The 18,045-nt window shown below is 41.0% G+C and overlaps 1 protein-coding gene across 8 annotated transcripts in view; it reads right to left on the reverse strand.

Annotated features, from left to right (window-relative positions):
* APC (APC regulator of WNT signaling pathway) overlaps window positions 1-18,045 on the reverse strand; it is a 190,309-nt gene that overhangs the window by 14,204 nt on the left and 158,060 nt on the right. For 5 of the 8 annotated variants that reach the window (XM_056537464.1, XM_056537467.1, XM_056537465.1 and 2 more), the window contains one exon: window positions 11,229-11,351. In XM_056537464.1, the coding sequence (XP_056393439.1) occupies window positions 11,229-11,351 (123 nt within the window). The remainder of the gene's footprint in view (window positions 1-11,228; window positions 11,352-18,045) is intronic. The other 3 variants (XM_056537470.1, XM_056537468.1, XM_056537469.1) reach the window with 3 other exon arrangements.

The following is an 18,045-nucleotide window of genomic DNA, read 5'->3' on the forward strand; positions in this document are numbered from 1 at the left end:
AGGACACTGCTGTAGCCAGTTACTGGCTCAGCCTGCATGTCCTGCTGTAGCGCTCACCTTGGAAGCAGGAAGACAGAAAATCAGGGGACCAGACAGAGCCAAACCAGAGTTGTGGGGGGAAGGGGGTTTATAGAACTAGGTAGGAATGGCTTTGTTTCAAATTTTTCCCCAATAGCATAGTATTGTTTTTTAAACACTGGAATACTCCTTTAAGCATCCTTGTTATTTTAGCAACACGCAAACAATGTACCTGTAATGGAAAATATGTATCTAGCTGTAACACTTCACTAGTAAGCAAACAAAGCACTAAAGCAGCTCACCCATGACACTTTCAGAAATGTCCAATATACCTGAACGCCCTTGCGCCCAGTGTTTAAAACGGGGTCACGCCGTGACCCCCATCACACCGGGTCGGTCCCGGCTGCTATTCATAGCCAGGACCCTGGGCTAATAGCGCGCGGTAGCGATAGTTGTGCCGCACGCTATTAACCCTTCAGATGCGGCGATCAAAATTGATCGCCATGCTGAAAATGAAAGTAAACGCTTCCCGGCAGCTCAGGCGGGCTGATCGGGACTATCGCGATAAAATCGCGATGTCCTGATCAGCAAATACGCAAGCAGAGGTCCCCTTACCTTGCTTCGTCGCATCCGATCTGGGTTTGATTGCTCCAAGCCTGAGCTACAGGCTTGAGCAATCGAGCCCCTATCTCGCTGATCCATGCAAAGCTATGGCTATAGCACTGCAAAAAAAGGGAAAAAAAAAAAAAGTTTAAGATAATTTAACCCCTTCCCTAATAAAAGTTTGAATCACCCCCCTTTTCCCATAATGAAAAAACTGTGTAAATAAAAATATGTGGTATCGCCGCATGCGTAAATGTCCGAACTATAAAAATATATAACTAAACTGCACGGTCAATGGCGTACGTGCAAAAAAATTTCAAAGTCCAAAATAGCGTATTATTGGACACTTTTTATTTAATAAAAAAATGAATAAAAAGCGATCAAAAAGTCCGATCAATGCCAATTGGTACCACTAAAAACTTCAGAACACGGCACAAAAAATGAGCCCTCACACTGGCCCGTACACGGAAAAATAAAAAAGTTATAGGGGTCAAAAGATGACAATTTTAAACGTATAAATTTCCCTGCATGTAGTTATGATTTTTTTTCGAAGTACGACAATATCCAACCTATATAAGTAGGGTATCATTTTAACCGTATGGACCTACAGAATAAAGATAAGGTGTTATTTTTACCGAAAAATGCACTGCGTAGAAACTGAAGCCACCAAAATTTACAAAATGACATTTTTTCTTCAATTTTGTCGCACAATGAATTTTTTTCCGTTTCGCCGTGGATTTTTTGGGGTAAAATTACTAATGTCACTGCAAAGTAGAATTTTATGTGCAAAATTTAAAGAGTTATGATTTTTAGAGGGTGATTAGGAAAAAATGAAAAAACGGAAAACGCTGAGTCCTTAAGGGGTTAATGAAAGTAATGTCTGGGAGATAACCATACCAGGATACTCTTTATACAGAAGAGACAGAGAAGGCAAGAAAGGGGGAGTAGAAGTGGCCCTTTATGTCAAAGATAGCATAAAATCTAACCTAATATAAATTAGTGAGGCCAAGGGTTATGTTGCAGTTTGGTAATTAGAGAGTAACTTGTGTAAGTGTGACATACAGACCACCAGACCTAGTTAAAGAATTAGATGATCTACTAGTTGAAGAAATAGCTAAAATGACAATGAAAGGAGAAGTTATCATTATGGGAGACTTCAATCTTCCGGATATAAACTGGAAAACCAAAATAGCTAGTTCTGCCAGGAGTACAGATATTCTAAATTCCCTACTGGGATTATCTCTACAACAAGTGGTTGAGGTGCCAACCCGAAGGGAGGCCATTTTGGATTTGGTATTCACAAATGGGGATTTGGTATATGATGTTATTGTAGGCGAAAGCTTGGGATCTAGTGATCACCAGTCGGTGTGGTTTAATATGAGAACGGTGAAGAAGTCACACCACAGAAAAACAAAAGTTTTAGATTTTAGAAAAACAGACTTTTCAAAAATGAGATTAGTCATAAATGAGTCCAGGAGAAATGGGACTACTTAAAAGATGCATTATTGAAGGCAACAGAAAATTGCATTAGTCAGGAAAAGCAGAAAAAAGAAGAAACTACTGTGGTACTCAACAGAAGTGGCCAAATTCATAAAAAAAAAAAAAAAAAAAAAAAAAAGAAAAAAAGATAGCATTTAGTAATTATAAAAAGAAAAGCAGAGCAATGAGGATAGGGAAATCTACAAGACTAGGCAGAAAGAGGCCAAGCAAGTTATAGGAACTTCTAAAGCGCAGGCAGAAGAAAAACTAGCTCAGTCTGTGAAAGAAAGGGGATAAGACATTCTTCAGATATGTAAATGAAAAAAGGAAATCAACAAGGAATAACTAAATTAAAAACAAAAGGAAGGGAGGTATGTAGAAGAGAATAAAGGGCTAGCCGACTGCCTTAATGAATACTTCTGTTCAGTTTTTACAGATGAAAAAGAAGTAAAAGGACCTCCATTAGGGAGGAAGACTAATGAATCATTTGATGCATGTGTCTTTACAGAGGAAGAGGTTCTACGTTTGCTCTCTAAAGTTAAGATAATTAAGTCACAGGGGCCTGATGGGATACACCCCAAATTATTAAAAAAGCTTAGTGGTGCCCTAGCAAAACAGTTAACAGATTTATTTAACCAATCACTGGTAACAGGAGTCATCACGGAAAATTGCAAATTAGCAAATGTCGCACCCATTCACAAGAAAGGTATTAGGGAGGAATCAAGCAACTATAGGCCAGTAAGTCTGACATCAAGAAATTAATGGAAACCCTAACTAAAGGATAGAATTGTGGAACATCTAAAATCCCATGGTTTGCATGATGAAAAAGAACATGGGTTTACTTCAGGGAAATCATGTCAAACAAATCTTATAGATTTTTTTGACTGGGTGACTAAAATATTAGATGGTGGAGGGGCAGTAGACATTGCATATCTAGATTTTAGTAAGGCTTTTGACACTGTCCCACATAGAAGACTTTTTAAACTACAGCCATTGAGCTTGGACTCCCATATTGTTGCGTGGATAAGGCAGTGTCTCAGTGACAGACAACAGAGGGTAGTAGTCAATGGTGTATATTCAGAGCAAGGTCTTGTTACCAGTGGGGTAGCTCAGGGATCTGTACTGGGACCAATGTTTAATATCTTCATTAGTGATATTGCAAAAGGTCTCGATGGTAAGGTATTCCTTTTTGCTGATGACACAAAGATATATAACAGGGTTGATGTTCCTGGAGGGATATGCCAAATGGAAAAGGATTTAGGAAAACTAGAATAATGGTCAGAACTCTGGCCACTGAAATTTAATGTGGATAAGTGCAAGATAATACACCTGGGGCGTAAAAACCCTCGGGCAGAATATAGAATATTTGACACGGTCCTGACCTCAGTATCTGAGGAAAGGGATTTAGGAGTAATTATGTCAGAAGACTTAAAAGGTAGGAAGACAATGTAATAGAGCAGCAGGAAACGCTAGCAGAATGCTTGGCTGTATAAGGAGAGGTATAAAGAGAGGTATAAGCAGTAGAAAGAGAGAAGTGCTCATGCCGCTGTACAGAACACTGGAGTATTGTGCGCAGTACTGGAGACCATATCTTCAAAAGGATATAGATACTCTAGAGAGTTCAGTACATGGATTGCAGGATAAAACTTACCAGGAAAGGTTAAAGGACTTTAACATGTATAGCTTGGAAGAAAGAAGAGACAGAGGGGATATGATAGAAAATGTTAAATACATAATGGGAATCAACACGGTAAAGGAGGGGAGTATATTTAACCTCTTAAGGACGCAAGGTGTACCTGTACGCCGAGTCTGCTCCCTTTCTATAACGTGCGCTATTAACCTTTAGACACAGTGTTCAAAGTTGATTGCCGCGTCTAAAGTGAAAGTAAACTACTCATGGCTAGCTCAGTGGGCAGTTCGGGACCGCCGTGACTAAATGGCAGCATCCTGAACAGCTGGAGGACAAGTGGAGGGTCCCTACCTTCCTCCTGCATGTCCAATCGCCGAATGACTGCTCCGTGCCTGAAATCCAGGCATGAGCAAACCATCGGCAGAATCATTGATCGATGTTATCCTATGGGATAACAATGATCAACGTAAAAGATCAGGGTGTGCAGTTAGTGTTATAGCCCCCTATGGGGGCTATAACATTGCCAAAAAAAAAGTGAAAAGAAAAAAGTTAAAGATCATTTAACCCCTTCCCTGTTAAAAGTTTGAATCACCCCCCTTCTCCGATTTAAAAAAAACAACAACACCAGTGTAAATAAAAATAAACATATGTGGTATCCCAGTGTGCGGAAAGGTCAGAATTATAAAAATATATAATTAATTAAGCCGCACGGTCAATGGCGTATGCACAAGAAAAAATCCAAAGTCCAAAATAGCGTATTTTTGGTCACTTTTTATATCATGAAAAAAATAGCGATCAAAAAGTCTGATCAATACAAAAATTGTACCACTAAAAATTTCAGATCACGGCGCAACAAATGAGCCCAAATACCACCCTGTACGGGGAAAAATAAAGTTATAGGGGTCAGAAAATGACAATTTTAAACATAGATTTTCATGCATGTAGTTATGATTTTTTCCAGAAGTACGACAAAATCAAACCTATAAGTAGAGCATGATTTTACTCGTATGGACCTATAAAATAAAGAGAAGGTGTCATTTTTTATTGAAAAATGTACTGCTTAGAAACGGAAGCCCCCAAAAGTTACAAAATGGCGTATTTTCTTCAATTTGTCGAACAATTATTTTTTTTCCCCGTTTCGCCGTAGATTTTGGGGTAAAATGACTGATGTCATTACAAAATAGAATTGGTGGGGCAAAAAATAAGTCATCATATGGATTTTTAGGTCCAAAATTGAAAGAATTATGATTTTTTTTAAAGGTAAGGAGGAGAAAAATGAAAGTGCAAAAACTGAAAAACCCCGAGTCCTTAAGGGGTTAAAAGAAAAATTACCCCAAGAGGACATAGTTTTAAATTAGAGGGGCAAAGGTTTAAAAGTAATATTAGGAAGTATTACTTTACTTAGAGAGTAGTGGATGCATGGAATAGCCTTCCTGCAGAAGTGGTAGCTGCAAATACAGTGAAGGAGTTTAACCCGTTAAGGACTCAGGGTTTTTCAGTTTTTGCACTTTCGTTTTTTCCTCCTTACCTTTTAAAAATCATAACCCTTTCAATTTTCCACCTAAAAATCCATATTATGGCTTATTTTTTTTGCGTCACCAATTATACTTTGCAGTGACAGTCATTTTACCCAAAAATTCATGGCGAAACGGAAAAAAAATCAAAGAAAAAACGCCATTTTGTTACTTTTGGGGGCTTCCGTTTCTACACAGTGCATATTTAGGTAAAAATGACACCTTATTATTCTGTAGGTCCATATGGTTAAAATGATACCCTACTTATATAGGTTTGATTTTTTCGTACTTCTGGAAAAAATCATAACTACATGCAGGAAAATGTATACATTTAAAAATGTCATCTTCTGACCCCTATAACTTTTTTATTTTTCCACGTACAGGGCGGTATAAGGACTAATTTTTTGCGAACGTGATCTGAAGTTTTTATAGGTACAATTTTTGTTTTGATCGGACTTTTTGATCACTTTTTATTAATTTTTAATGGTATAAAAAGTGACCAAAAATACGCTTTTTTGGACTTTGGAATTTTTTTGCGCGTACGCCATTGACCGTGCGGTTTAATTATATATTTTTATAGTTCGGACATTTACGCATGCTGCGATACCACATATGTTTATTTTTATTTACACTTATTTTTTTATGGGAAAAGGGGGGCGATTCAAACTTTTATTAGGGAAGAAGTTAAATGACCTTAATTAACACTTTTTTTTTTTACAGTGTTATAGGTCCCATAGGGACCTATAACACTGCACACACTGATCTCTCATGCTGATCACTGGCGTGTATTAACTGCTCCTGCCTGGATCTCAGGCACGCTCCGTCGATCGGACACCGAGGAGGCAGGTAAGGGCCCTCCCGGTGTCCTGTAAGATGTTCGGGACGCCGCGATTTCACTGCGGCAGTCCCGAACAGCCTGACTGACAAGCCGGGATAGTTTAACTTTCGCTTTAGAAGCGGCGGTCAGCTTTCATCGCCGCTTCTAAAGGGTGAATACCGCACATTGCCGCGATCGGCGATGTGTGGTATTAGCCGCGGGTCTCGGCCGTTGATGAGCGCCGGGACCGATGCGATGTGATGCGGGGTTGCAGCAAGACCCCGCTTCATATTGCGGGAGCCGGCGCAGGACGTAAATATACGTTCTGCGTCGTTAAGTGGTTAAAGGGGTACTCTGGTGGAAAACTTTTTTTTTTTTTAAATCAACTGGTGCCAGAAAGACAGATTTGTAAATTTCCTCTATTAAAAAATCTTTATCCTTCCAGTACTTATTAGCTGCTGAATACTACAAAGGAAATTCTTTTCTTTTTGGAACACAGTGCTCTCTTCTGACATCATGAGCACAGTGCTCTCTGCTGACATCTCTGTCCATTTCAGGAACTGTCCAGAGCAGTATATGTTTGCTATGGGGATCTTCTCCTACTCTGAACAGTTCTTAAAATGGACAGAGATGTCAGCAGAGAGCACTGTGTTCGTGATTCATCAGAGAGCTCTGTGTTGCAAAAAGAAAATAATTTCCTCTGTAGTATTCAGCAGCTAAAAAGTACAGGAAGGATTAAGATTTTTCTTTAATAGAAGTAATTTACAAATCTTTTAACTTTCTGGCACCAGTTGATTTAAAAAAATAAATAAATAAATAAGTACCCCTTTAAAGGGGTACTCCGCCCCTAGACATCTTATCCCCTATCCAAAGGATAGGGGATAAGATGTCAGATCGCCGGGGTCCCGCTGCTGGGGACCCCGGGGATCGCTGCTGCAGCACCCCGCTATCATTACTGCGCAGAGCGAGATCGTTCTGCACGTAATGACGGGCAATACAGGGGCCGGAGCATCGTTACGTCACGGCTCCGCCACTCGTGACGTCACGGCCTGCCCCCGTCAATACAAGTCTATGGGAGGGGGCGTGGCGGTCGTCACGCCCCCTGCCATAGACTTGCATTAAGGGGACGGGCCGTGATTTCATGAGGGGCGGAGCCATGACATCACGCTGCTCCGGCCCCTGTATCGCCCGTCATTACGCACAGAGCGAACTCGCTCTGTGCAGTAATGATAGCGGGATGCTGCAGCAGCGATCCCCGGGGTCCCCAGCAGTGGGACCGCGGCGATCTAACATCTTATCCCCTATCCTTTGGATAGGGGATAAGATGCCAGGGGCGGAGTACCCCTTTAAGCATACATGGGATAGGCATAAGGCTATCCTTCATATATGATAGGGCCAGGGACTATTGATAGGATTCATATTATTGGGCAGCTAGATGGGCCAAATGGTTCTTATCTGCAGACACCTTCTATGTTTCTATGATAGAGCGTGTGCTCCTTTTGTTCCTTCTCACAAGTCACAACAACATAAAATATTCACTGGTCCAGAAACACAGAAGCATAAGGGCTCGGTCTCAGGGGTATGAAGGGATTACAGCTCGATCCATTAAAGTCATACAGTGATTAACCTTCTCCACCCTTGCAGCACTCACAGACCAGAAGATTGCCCAGATGTCCCATGAAAGGCCCTATATAGTAGCTCCGGCCACTAGCCATCTGGAGGGAAAACACTATTCAATACTAAGTGTAATACACAAAATGTATCTCTAAATTGGTAAAGTGAAGCTGCATAAAAGGACTCTGTATGGTAGCATCTGCATATTCAGGCATTGCACCTTTTAAATATGCTACAACCAATTACATATAAAAATTAAAACTGTTTACTGCATAAAGCATATTTGGTCAAAGCTGTTTCACTACGTATTCATTAATAACCTTCTTTTATTGAGCACACTTAGATAAAGGACAGTCCCTCCTGCCACTGAACTAGAGAACATATGGTTCTCTGGTAGGTATAATAGGTGGCAGACATTTCACCAAATTGTAACCAATCAATTTTACATGCTATAATATTGTACATATTTCTTCAAAGAAAACAATAGTAAAGATTGCAGAGCAGTGTCGTCTAGCAAACACCAATATCCTTGATACTGTGTGAATTCTTAGGGTGTGTTCACATGTTCAGGTTTTGATTTACAATTATTACAAGCAAAGCCAGAATAAATTGGAAAAATAGGAGAAGCCTCAGTCTTTCCTCTATATGTTAACTCCATTTATGATCTGTTCCTGGCTTTGTATTTAAAAATTGCAATTAAAAACCTGAACGTGTGAATATACCCTTAAATGGGCACTCTCATTAAAACAAATTTTTGCTATTGCACTCCTTATGGTAAATAAAAAAATATTTCTAATATACTTTAAAAAAAAAAAAAATAATAATTAAGTTTTCTATGTTTTATTTGTGTTTAAAAAAAGCTGCCACTAGGTGTCTCCCTACTTGTTCAGAGCACATTTCCCCCCCCATCTTTTACACAGACTTTGGACTCCTGCTGGCAGAAGTCCAAACACAGGAAATGCAGTCTGGAGTGCTGAGGGGTGTGTGTGCAGCCTTATCCAATCATAGCTCATCTCACACTTAACTGCCATTTGCTGTTGGTTGCAGAGTAAGGGAGGAAATTCTCCCCTGTATGGCTTCAGATGATGTCACACCTGCTGTGAACCTGAACCTGGGGCTGAGCAGAAAATACAGAGCAATATCAAGGTAAAAAATAAAGGCAGGGGGTGGTTTATCATGATGGAGGCAGTGAACTGGGAGGATTATAAAATGTATCAAGTTAAAGGGGTACTCCGGTGGAAATTTTTTTTTTTTTTTTTTTTTTTATCAACTGGTGCCAGAAAGTTAAACAGATTTGTAAATTACTTCTATTAAAAAATCTTAATCCTTCCAGTACTTATTAGCTGCTGAATACTACAGAGGAAATGCTTTTCTTTTTGGAACACAGTGCTCTCTGCTGACATCACGAGCACAGTGCTCTCTGCTGACATCTCTGTCCATTTTAAGAACTGTCCAGAGTAGGAGAAAATCCCCATAGAAAACATATGCTGCTCTGAACAGTTCCTAAAATGGACAGAGATGTCAGCAGAGAGCACTGTGCTTGTGATGTCAGCAGAGAGCACTGTGCTCGTGATGTCAGCAGAGAGCACTGTGCTCGTGATGTCAGCAGAGAGCACTGTGTTCCAAAAAGAAAAGAATTTCCTCTGTAGTATTCAGCCGCTAATAAGTACTGGAAGAATAAAGATTTTTTTAATAGAAGTAATTTCCAAATCTGTTTAACTTTCTGGCACCAGTTGATAAAAAAATAAAAAGTTTTCCACCGGAGTACCCTTTTAATGAGAGGTACTTAAAGGGGTATTCCGCCCCTAGCCATCTTATCCCCTATCCAAAGGATAGGGGATAAGATGTCAGATCGCCGCGGTCCCGCTGCTGGGGACCCCCGGGATCCCCGCTGCGGCATCGTGCTATCATTACAGCACAGAGTGAGTTCGCTCTGTGCGTAATGACGGGCGATACGGGGGACGGAGCAGCGTGACGTCATGGCGCCGCCCCTCGTGACATCACGGCCTGTCCCCTTAATGCAAGTCTATGGGAGGGGGCGTGACGACCGCCACGCCCCCTCCCATAGACTTGTATTGAAAGGGGCGGGCCGTGACATCACGAGGTGCAGAGCCGTGACGTAACGATGCTCCGGCCCCTGTATCGCCCGTCATTACGCACAGAGCGAACTCTCTCTGTGCTGTAATGATAGCGCGGTGCCGCAGCGGGGATCCCGGGGGTCCCCAGCAGCGGGACCGCGGCGATCTGACATCTTATCCCCTTATCCTGTGGATAGGGGATAAGATGGCTAGGGGCGGAATACCCCTTTAAAGTTATTAAACCAGTAGTCCCTGACCAGCAGCTGTGGAGCCACGTGACCCACCCTGACAAAATGGCTGACATAACTGTAGTCCAGTGAAATGGGCTCATGCAGAAGTAAAAACAAAAAGATATGCTCACCTGTTCCAATCCCCAGCCAAAGCTGTTTCAACGGAGCCCAGTCCTTCCCTGCAAATCACTCTTTAGTCACAACAGCTAGGAAGTGCTTTTTAACAGACACTTTTGCAATGGCGAGGCAAGTGAGAACAGGTTTTTTTTTTTTAACCCCATTCCAGGCCCATTGTACCAGAAAAAAAAAAGACTCTGAACCATTCTTAACAGCTATTTTGGATTGTATGATACCTGTATGTAAAATTACATATTTTACAAAAGAACCCACTTAACTTTTTAAATTGCATATGACACCATACCACAACTCAAAGTTGACCATGGCTCACAAGTTGGAGAAGGTTAGGGACCACTACTTAAACCTTTCACCATAACTCTGCCAGCAAATATCATACAACAGTCAATACAGTAGCACCTAATTTCCAACTATATGATATTTCTATGAATCTAGTGCGTTTGTCAATATTTTATATTGCATGTATCATAAAGCTGATCAAGTGTAGCTATTCAGCAATACAAAAAAAAAAAAAAAAAAAAAAAAATTATATATATATATATATATATATATATATATATATATATATCAGATTGATTATATCCATAATATCTTGATTTAAAATTATAGCAAAAATGTTGTTAACCCTTTTGTCATACATGGAGCTTAACTGTATTACTCTTAACCTGCACTACATAATGCACCTAACGTAATGCAATTACCCATTCAAAACCACTGTAATAAGAGTACATATAGGCTACATCTTTATGTTTTAACTCTCTAGCTCTATTACTATCCTAATGGGGACAAACATTTGCTAGGCTGATATTCATCATTGTATCTTCAAATTTTAAAAATAATATCTGCAGTCTGCTTGAACAAAGAAAATTATCAGCAATTTTGCTGAAACACAGTACTACAGAACTGACAGCACAGTATTTTCAACTCCAGCACAAAAAGATTTGCTAATTCTTTATCTCCTATCATCCATCACTAACAAACCTCTGCTGAACTCTATCCAGCTTGGTCATATATCACTAGCCTTATTACAAAACATACATGCAGCTATACAGAAGAAATCTGGAACAATTAAAGTGAACTAAAATCAGGAAGTAAAAATGGATAATATACATTTTCTTTCACCTGGCCATTTCCAGCAGTGCTGCTTGTGGCGACATCCAAGGTCCCTTGTCCATCAAGAGGCTTCTCTGCCTCCCTGCTTCCAGGTTCATGCTTGTTCTGCGGCGGCCTCTGCTAATGCAACAGTGAACATGAGTTACATGGATCCACACAACAAAGCAATCTCCACACTCGCTGACTCTCCAAACTGTCAGGGTACCAGGTCATTGCTTGTCATAAATCCCCCCGACTAAGCCAAGTAACATCCTAGAGATGGCAGATTAGCAGTCCAGACTGTGAGCCAAGATTCTGTGAAAAAAGGATGTGTGCCGGCTGGGGATTACAGCCCTGGTAGACAAAGGATGTGATGTGAGAGCTGGAAAACCATCCTCCACCAGCTGAGCTCTAGCACAAGATATCGAGCCTGCTCTAAGGCACTGACTGTCTTTGCTGCAGCATCACATGACCTTGTGCATCTTTCCAGGCTACAACTGCTAGAGCCAAGGCAACGAGGCGAATTGTCTGCTATATACTACAGAAGATGGGCAAATTACATTCCAAAGCATGCCTGGGCTGAGTAATTGTATTTAAGGACTATTAGTAAATACAATATGACAAGGCATCAGTCTGAATGGATACCATTGTTATTGTCTGAAAGTTGATTTATAACATTTAGATACATTCAATAAACTATATCCGTTAATATCCCTTGCTGTATATCACTGACAAAGTATTATATATAATAGCATACACTTATTAACAACCATGAATGATATTAGGATGCCCAGGTAGAGACTTTCTCAATAATTCACCTTAGAACTACAGATTGTTGTGATAAACAATGACCACGCAAAACATTTTGGATCACTGTATTCGCAGTAAGGATATAATGAGATGACAGGGTCAGAAGGTAGGTCTCGTTGTCTCTGTATTTTGTCAGCATGAGAGCAATGTGTCTCTCCTAGTCCAATCTCTACAAGCTAATAAATCATACAGAATAAGCACCTTACAAGCCAAAACATTATATGTAAATCAAGCCTTATTTGTTAATGACTTAAATATGTGCATAAAATAAATAAATATAAAAGAAGCTGCATATATTAGACTGTGTACACACTTGCAAAGGATGAGAATAAAAGCACAGCTTGCAGTGCTATTCATCTTATAAAAACAAAAGGACCCTTATAAAAGTCAATTGGAATCCATCAGTAAAACACAACAACTATAAGTGCAAAAAGGATTGTGCTGTGTATAACAGCTACAGCAAAGCATGTGTACTGTTAACTATATGTCCTGACAGTGGGGCTCAGGCACAGACACTGAAAAAAAAAAAAAAGAGGAGAGAGAGAGGGGGGGGGGGGGGGGGGGGGGAATTTTCCAACTAACCGCTGTGCCTCATTACACCCCCCCTTAAGTGTTATGGGCAGAACCACACAAGAATCTATCAGTATTATATCTTGGATACCCTGAGTTTCCTCAACCTGTAGTGTTGGAATCCTCGGAGGCCATATGTCTAGAGGATGGTTTAGTAAAAAAGTAATATAAAGTATTTAAACCACTCAAAATGCTTTGTCCAGAAATACTTACTGTAGATAATGGATAGGCAATAGCAAGCTATTAGTTTCTAAATGGCTATAAGGATATGTTCACACTGTGGAATTCCGCCAGTGTAATTCGCTCAGTGAACATTACCATCAGTGTGAATCGGTCTTCCGAATGACCCGTTCACACTGAAGAATTCCAGTGGCGGAAATTGTTCCGCACAGAGAATGAACATGTTCATTCTTTGTGCGGAATTCGGCGAGCACTGCATAGCAGTCAATGGTGACAGCACAGTGCGGCGCGGTCCTACTGCCCAAGTATTTTCAGCGGCAGTCGCCATATGGAATCTCTGCTCGCGGAATTCTGCGAGCGGAGATTCCGCAGTGTGACATACCTTAAAAAAACACAACAGAATGATGCCCATAAATCCAGATCATGTCAAAACATGTTCATGAAGTGCCTGGGCAAGAGTTTAGTTTTTATATATTCAACTACAACACCAGTCTGCATTAACATGAAATCACTTTCTGGCCTAGAACGTATAACCCTTTCAGCCCAGCAAATTTTGAGATAGAAGTGGGAAATTTTATATCATATTCTTATTACCGCATCTTGCCTTTGTTCAAAAACAATACATATATAGGGCAATTATGCTTAAAGTTAAAGGGGTACTCTGCTGAAAACATCTTATCCCCCATCCAAAGGATAGGAGATAAGATTTAAGATCATGGGGGTCCAACGCTGCAACACCCCGTCATTCCGCTCACGGAGCGAACTCTGCTCTGTGCCCGATGACTGGTGATACAAGCCGCCACACCCCCTCCATTCACGTCTATGGCTATGTACTAGCCGTCACGACCTCTCTCAGACATGAATGGAGGTGGAGTGGCGTGATGTCACAAACGTGGAAGATACAAGCTTCCGTGTTCCGGCCGCCGCCGCTGCCAGGTCGAAGGTCTTTGGATAGGGGTTAAGATGTTTCCAACAGAGTACCCCTTTAAGCTTACGCTATAGCACTTCTAATAAGACCAATAGGAGCAAAACCTAAAACTGGCTTTTTACATTACACTAATGTTGTCTGAAAGAGATGATTTCTGTGGTACTAGATGACCATCTAATCTGTAAGGGGTCTTTTAGACCGTGGTCTACCCAGACATCTTCCAATGGATAATCGGGCAATTAGATTGTAACAATCAACCCAATCATCTTATTCTAAATGGAGACTGACTGCCACAAGAGTCTGGCATACTTAACCCTTCCCATTCTGAACACATGCCTTTTTGGTTGATATCCTTATTCACTGTACTGAGACTGTAGCACTATACACATATTTGTTTGCTCACGTTTCTTTTTCTATCAATCAAATAATCATTGACTGACCTCACTGCTTCTCCACTGACCTACTATTGTCCTCTCCGATAACTTCTTCAGACAGAACGTCTAAGCTGCCTTTTTCTGTGAACGTCTCTTTCTTGCTTGAATACATTTGCCCCACTTTCAAACTGTTCACATCCATCTCTCAAAAACTGCTGATCCAGCTTAAATTCCATTCCAATGTTTTATACCATTGAATAATCTTTAAGATCTTTAGAGCTTTTGTTGCTCAAGACAGTCACAACAATATTTGTATAAAATAGTATAATTCAATTATTGCCCCTTCCTATGGTTAGGTAGTTATTCCCCATCCACTGTCGGCCAATTTATTTATGTATATATAGGTGGGCGTTTATCTTCTCACTTGTCTCCACATCTCTTGTCTGTGCCACTCAGCCCCACTCTTTAGACTTATATATATTGTCTGAGGTGGAGATTTATGAAATATCTTATTATATTCCATTACTAAGGGGTACTACGGTGGAAATTATTATTATTTTTTTTAAATCAACTAGTGCCAGAAGTTAAACAGATTTGGAAATTACTTCAATTAAAAAAATCTTGATCCTTCCAGTACTTATTAGCTGCTGAATACTACAGAGGAAATGTTTTTATTTTGGAACATAGTGCTCTCTGCTGACATCTCTGTCCATTTTAGGAACTGTTCAGAGCAGCAAATGTTTTCTATGGGGATTTTCTTCTCCTCTGGACAGTTCTTGAAATGGACAGAGGTGTGAGCAGCGAGCACTGTGGTCATGATGTCAGTAGAGAGCTCTGTGTTCCAAAAGGAAGGGAGTTTCCTCTGTAGTATTCAGCAGCTAATAAGTACTGGAAGGATGATGATTTTTTAATAGAAGTAATTTACAAATCTGTTTAACTTTCTAGCACCAGTTGATATATATATATAAAAAAAAAAAAGTTTTCCCAACGATAGATTGATAGAAAAAGAAACGTGAGCAAACAAATATGTGTATAGTGCTTCCCCCTTAAGGACCAAGCCCATTTTCACCTTAAGGACCAGAGCGTTTTTTGCACATCTGACCACTGTCACTGACGCAGCCCTTTTTCACCTTAAAGGGGTACTCCGCCCCTAGACATCTTATCCCCTATACAAAGGATAGGGGATAAGATGTCAGATCGCCGCGGTCCTGCTGCTGGGGACCCCCGGGATTGCCACTGTGGCACCCCGCTGTCATTACTGCACAGAGCGAGTCCGCTCTGTGCGTAATGACGGGCGATACAAGGGACGGAGCAGCATGACGTCATGGCTCCGCCCCTAGTGACATCACAGCACGCCCCTTTAATACAAGTCTATGGCAGGGGCGTGACGACCACCACGCCCTCCCATAGACTTGTATTGAGGGGGGCGGGACATGACGTCACGAGGAGCGGAGTTGTGACGTAACAATGCTCCGGCCCCTCTACTGCCCATCATTACGTGCAGAGCGAACTCGCTCTGTGCAGTAATGACAGCGGGGTGCCGCAGCGGCGGGACCACGGCGATCTGACATCTTATCCCCTATCCTTTGGATAGGGGATAAGATGTCTAGGGGCGGAGTACCCCTTTAAGGACTGAGCCCTTTTTCGCAATTCTGACCACCGGCGCTTTAAGAATTAATAACTCGAAAACGCTTTTACCGAATATTCTGAGATTGTTTTTTCGTGACATATTCTACTTTATTTTGGTTGTAAATTTTCGGCGTTGCTTGCATCCTTCTTTGGTGAAAAATCACCAAATTTCATGAAAATTTAGCATTTTTCTAACTTTGAAGCTCTCTACTTGTAAGGAAAATGGACTTTCCAAAGAAATTTCGTCCTTAAGGACTCGGGATGCAGGGCGTATGCATACGCCCGGCGTCCTTAAAAAGTTAAGCTTTAGTAAGTCTAGGATGCTTTTACCTTTCATTTTGAGATAGTTTTTTCGTGACATATTCTACTTTATGCTAGTGTAAAATTTTCGGCGATACTTGTTTAATTTCTTGTTCAATTCCAAAATTTTATGAAAAAATGTAAAATTTAGCATTTTTCTAACTTTGAAGCTCTCTGCTTATAAAATATACATACCAAATAAATTATATATTGATTCACATATACAATATGTCTACTTTATGTTTGCATCATAAAGATGACATGTTTTTACTTTTGGAAGACATCAGAGGGCTTCAAAGTTCAGCAGCAATTTTCCAATTTTTCACAACATTTTCAAAATCAGAATTTTTCAGGGACCAGTTCAGTTTTGAAGTGGATTTGAAGGGCCTTCATATTAGAAATACCCCATAAATGACCCCAATATAAAAACAGCACCCCTCAAAGTATTCATAATGACATTTAGTAAGTGTGTTCACCCTTTAGGTGATTCACAGGAATAGCAGCAAAGTGAAGGAGAAAATTCTAAATCTTTATTTTTTTTTTACACTCAGAGGTTCTTGTAGACCCAGTTGCTTTTTATTTTTACAAGGGGTAATAGGCCCCTCAAGGCACGTAACAAGGGGTCCAGTGAGCCTTAACACCCCACAGGTGTTTGACAACGTTTCGTTAAAGTTGTATGTGTAAATGGAAGAAAAAAAAAATTTCACTTAAGTGCAGTTTCCCCCCCCACAAATTTTTACATTTTTATAAAGGGTAATGGGAGAAAATGCCCCCCAAAATGTGTAACCCCATCTTTTCTGAGTATAGAAATACCCCTTGTTAGAGAGTAAAATGCTCTGTGGGCGAACTACAATGCTCAGAAGAGAAGGAGTCACATTTGGCTTTTGGAAAATAAATTTTGCTGAAATGGTTTTTGGGGGGCATGTCGCATTTAGGAAGCCCCTATGGTGCCAGAACAGGAAAAAAAAAACACATGGCAAAAACTACACCCCTCAAGGAACGTAACAAGGGGTACAGTGAGCCTTAACACCCCACAGGGGTTTGATGACTTTTTGTTGAAGTCAGATGTGTTTGACAGATCTTTGGAACAGTGGGCTGTGCAAATGAAAAATTACATAGGGGTGGACATAGGGGTACTCTACGCCAGTGATTCCAAAACAGGGTGCCTCCAGCTGTTGCTAAACTTCCAGCATACCTGGACTGTCAGTGGTTATCCGGAAATGCTGGGAGTTGTTTTGCAACAGCTGGAGGCTCCATTTTGGAAACACTGCCGTACAATATGTTTTTCATTTTTATTGGGGGGGGGGGGGTACACTCACACGGGCGTCTGTTTACAGTGAGTGTCCCGCTAGGAGTTTGCGCTGCGGCGGAAAATTTGCCAAAGCTCAAACTTGAAGCAGGAAACTCACTGTAAACCCACCCGTGTGAATGTACCCTGCCTGTACATTTAGCTTGGGGGGGGGGGGGGGGCAAAACTACAACTCCCAGCATGCACTGGCAGACCGTGCATACTGGGAGTTGTACTTTTGCAACAGCTGGAGGCACACTGGTTGGAAAACCTTCAGTTAGGTTCTGTTACCTAACTCGGTATTTTCCAACCAGTGTGCCTCCAGCTGTTGCAAAACTACATCTCCCAGCATGTACTGATTGCCGAAGGGCATGCTGGGAGGTGTAGTTATACAACAGCTGGAGGTATGCAACTACAACTCCCAGAATGCCGAGACAGCTGTTTGGGCATGCTGAGATTTGCAGTTTTGCAACATCTGGGGGCTACAGTTTAGGGACCACTGCACAGTGATCTCCAAACTGTGGCCCTCCAGATGTTGCAAAACTACAAATCCTTACCTGTACACCCTTCGTCCCCAAGAGGTTAATTAGTTTTATCACTATCTACCATATATGCACTTATATGTGCTGCATGCTATATACATCAGTAACTATGTATATGGGGCTTTTGTATAGGTGATCCAAGTGTGGTTTAGACTTGCCACAAAGACATCAAGCACAGTAATTGTATAGGCAGCCCAGCCGGGCAGCAATAATC

This window comes from Hyla sarda, chromosome 1 (genome assembly GCF_029499605.1).
Source record: "Hyla sarda isolate aHylSar1 chromosome 1, aHylSar1.hap1, whole genome shotgun sequence".
NCBI lineage: Eukaryota > Metazoa > Chordata > Amphibia > Anura > Hylidae > Hyla > Hyla sarda.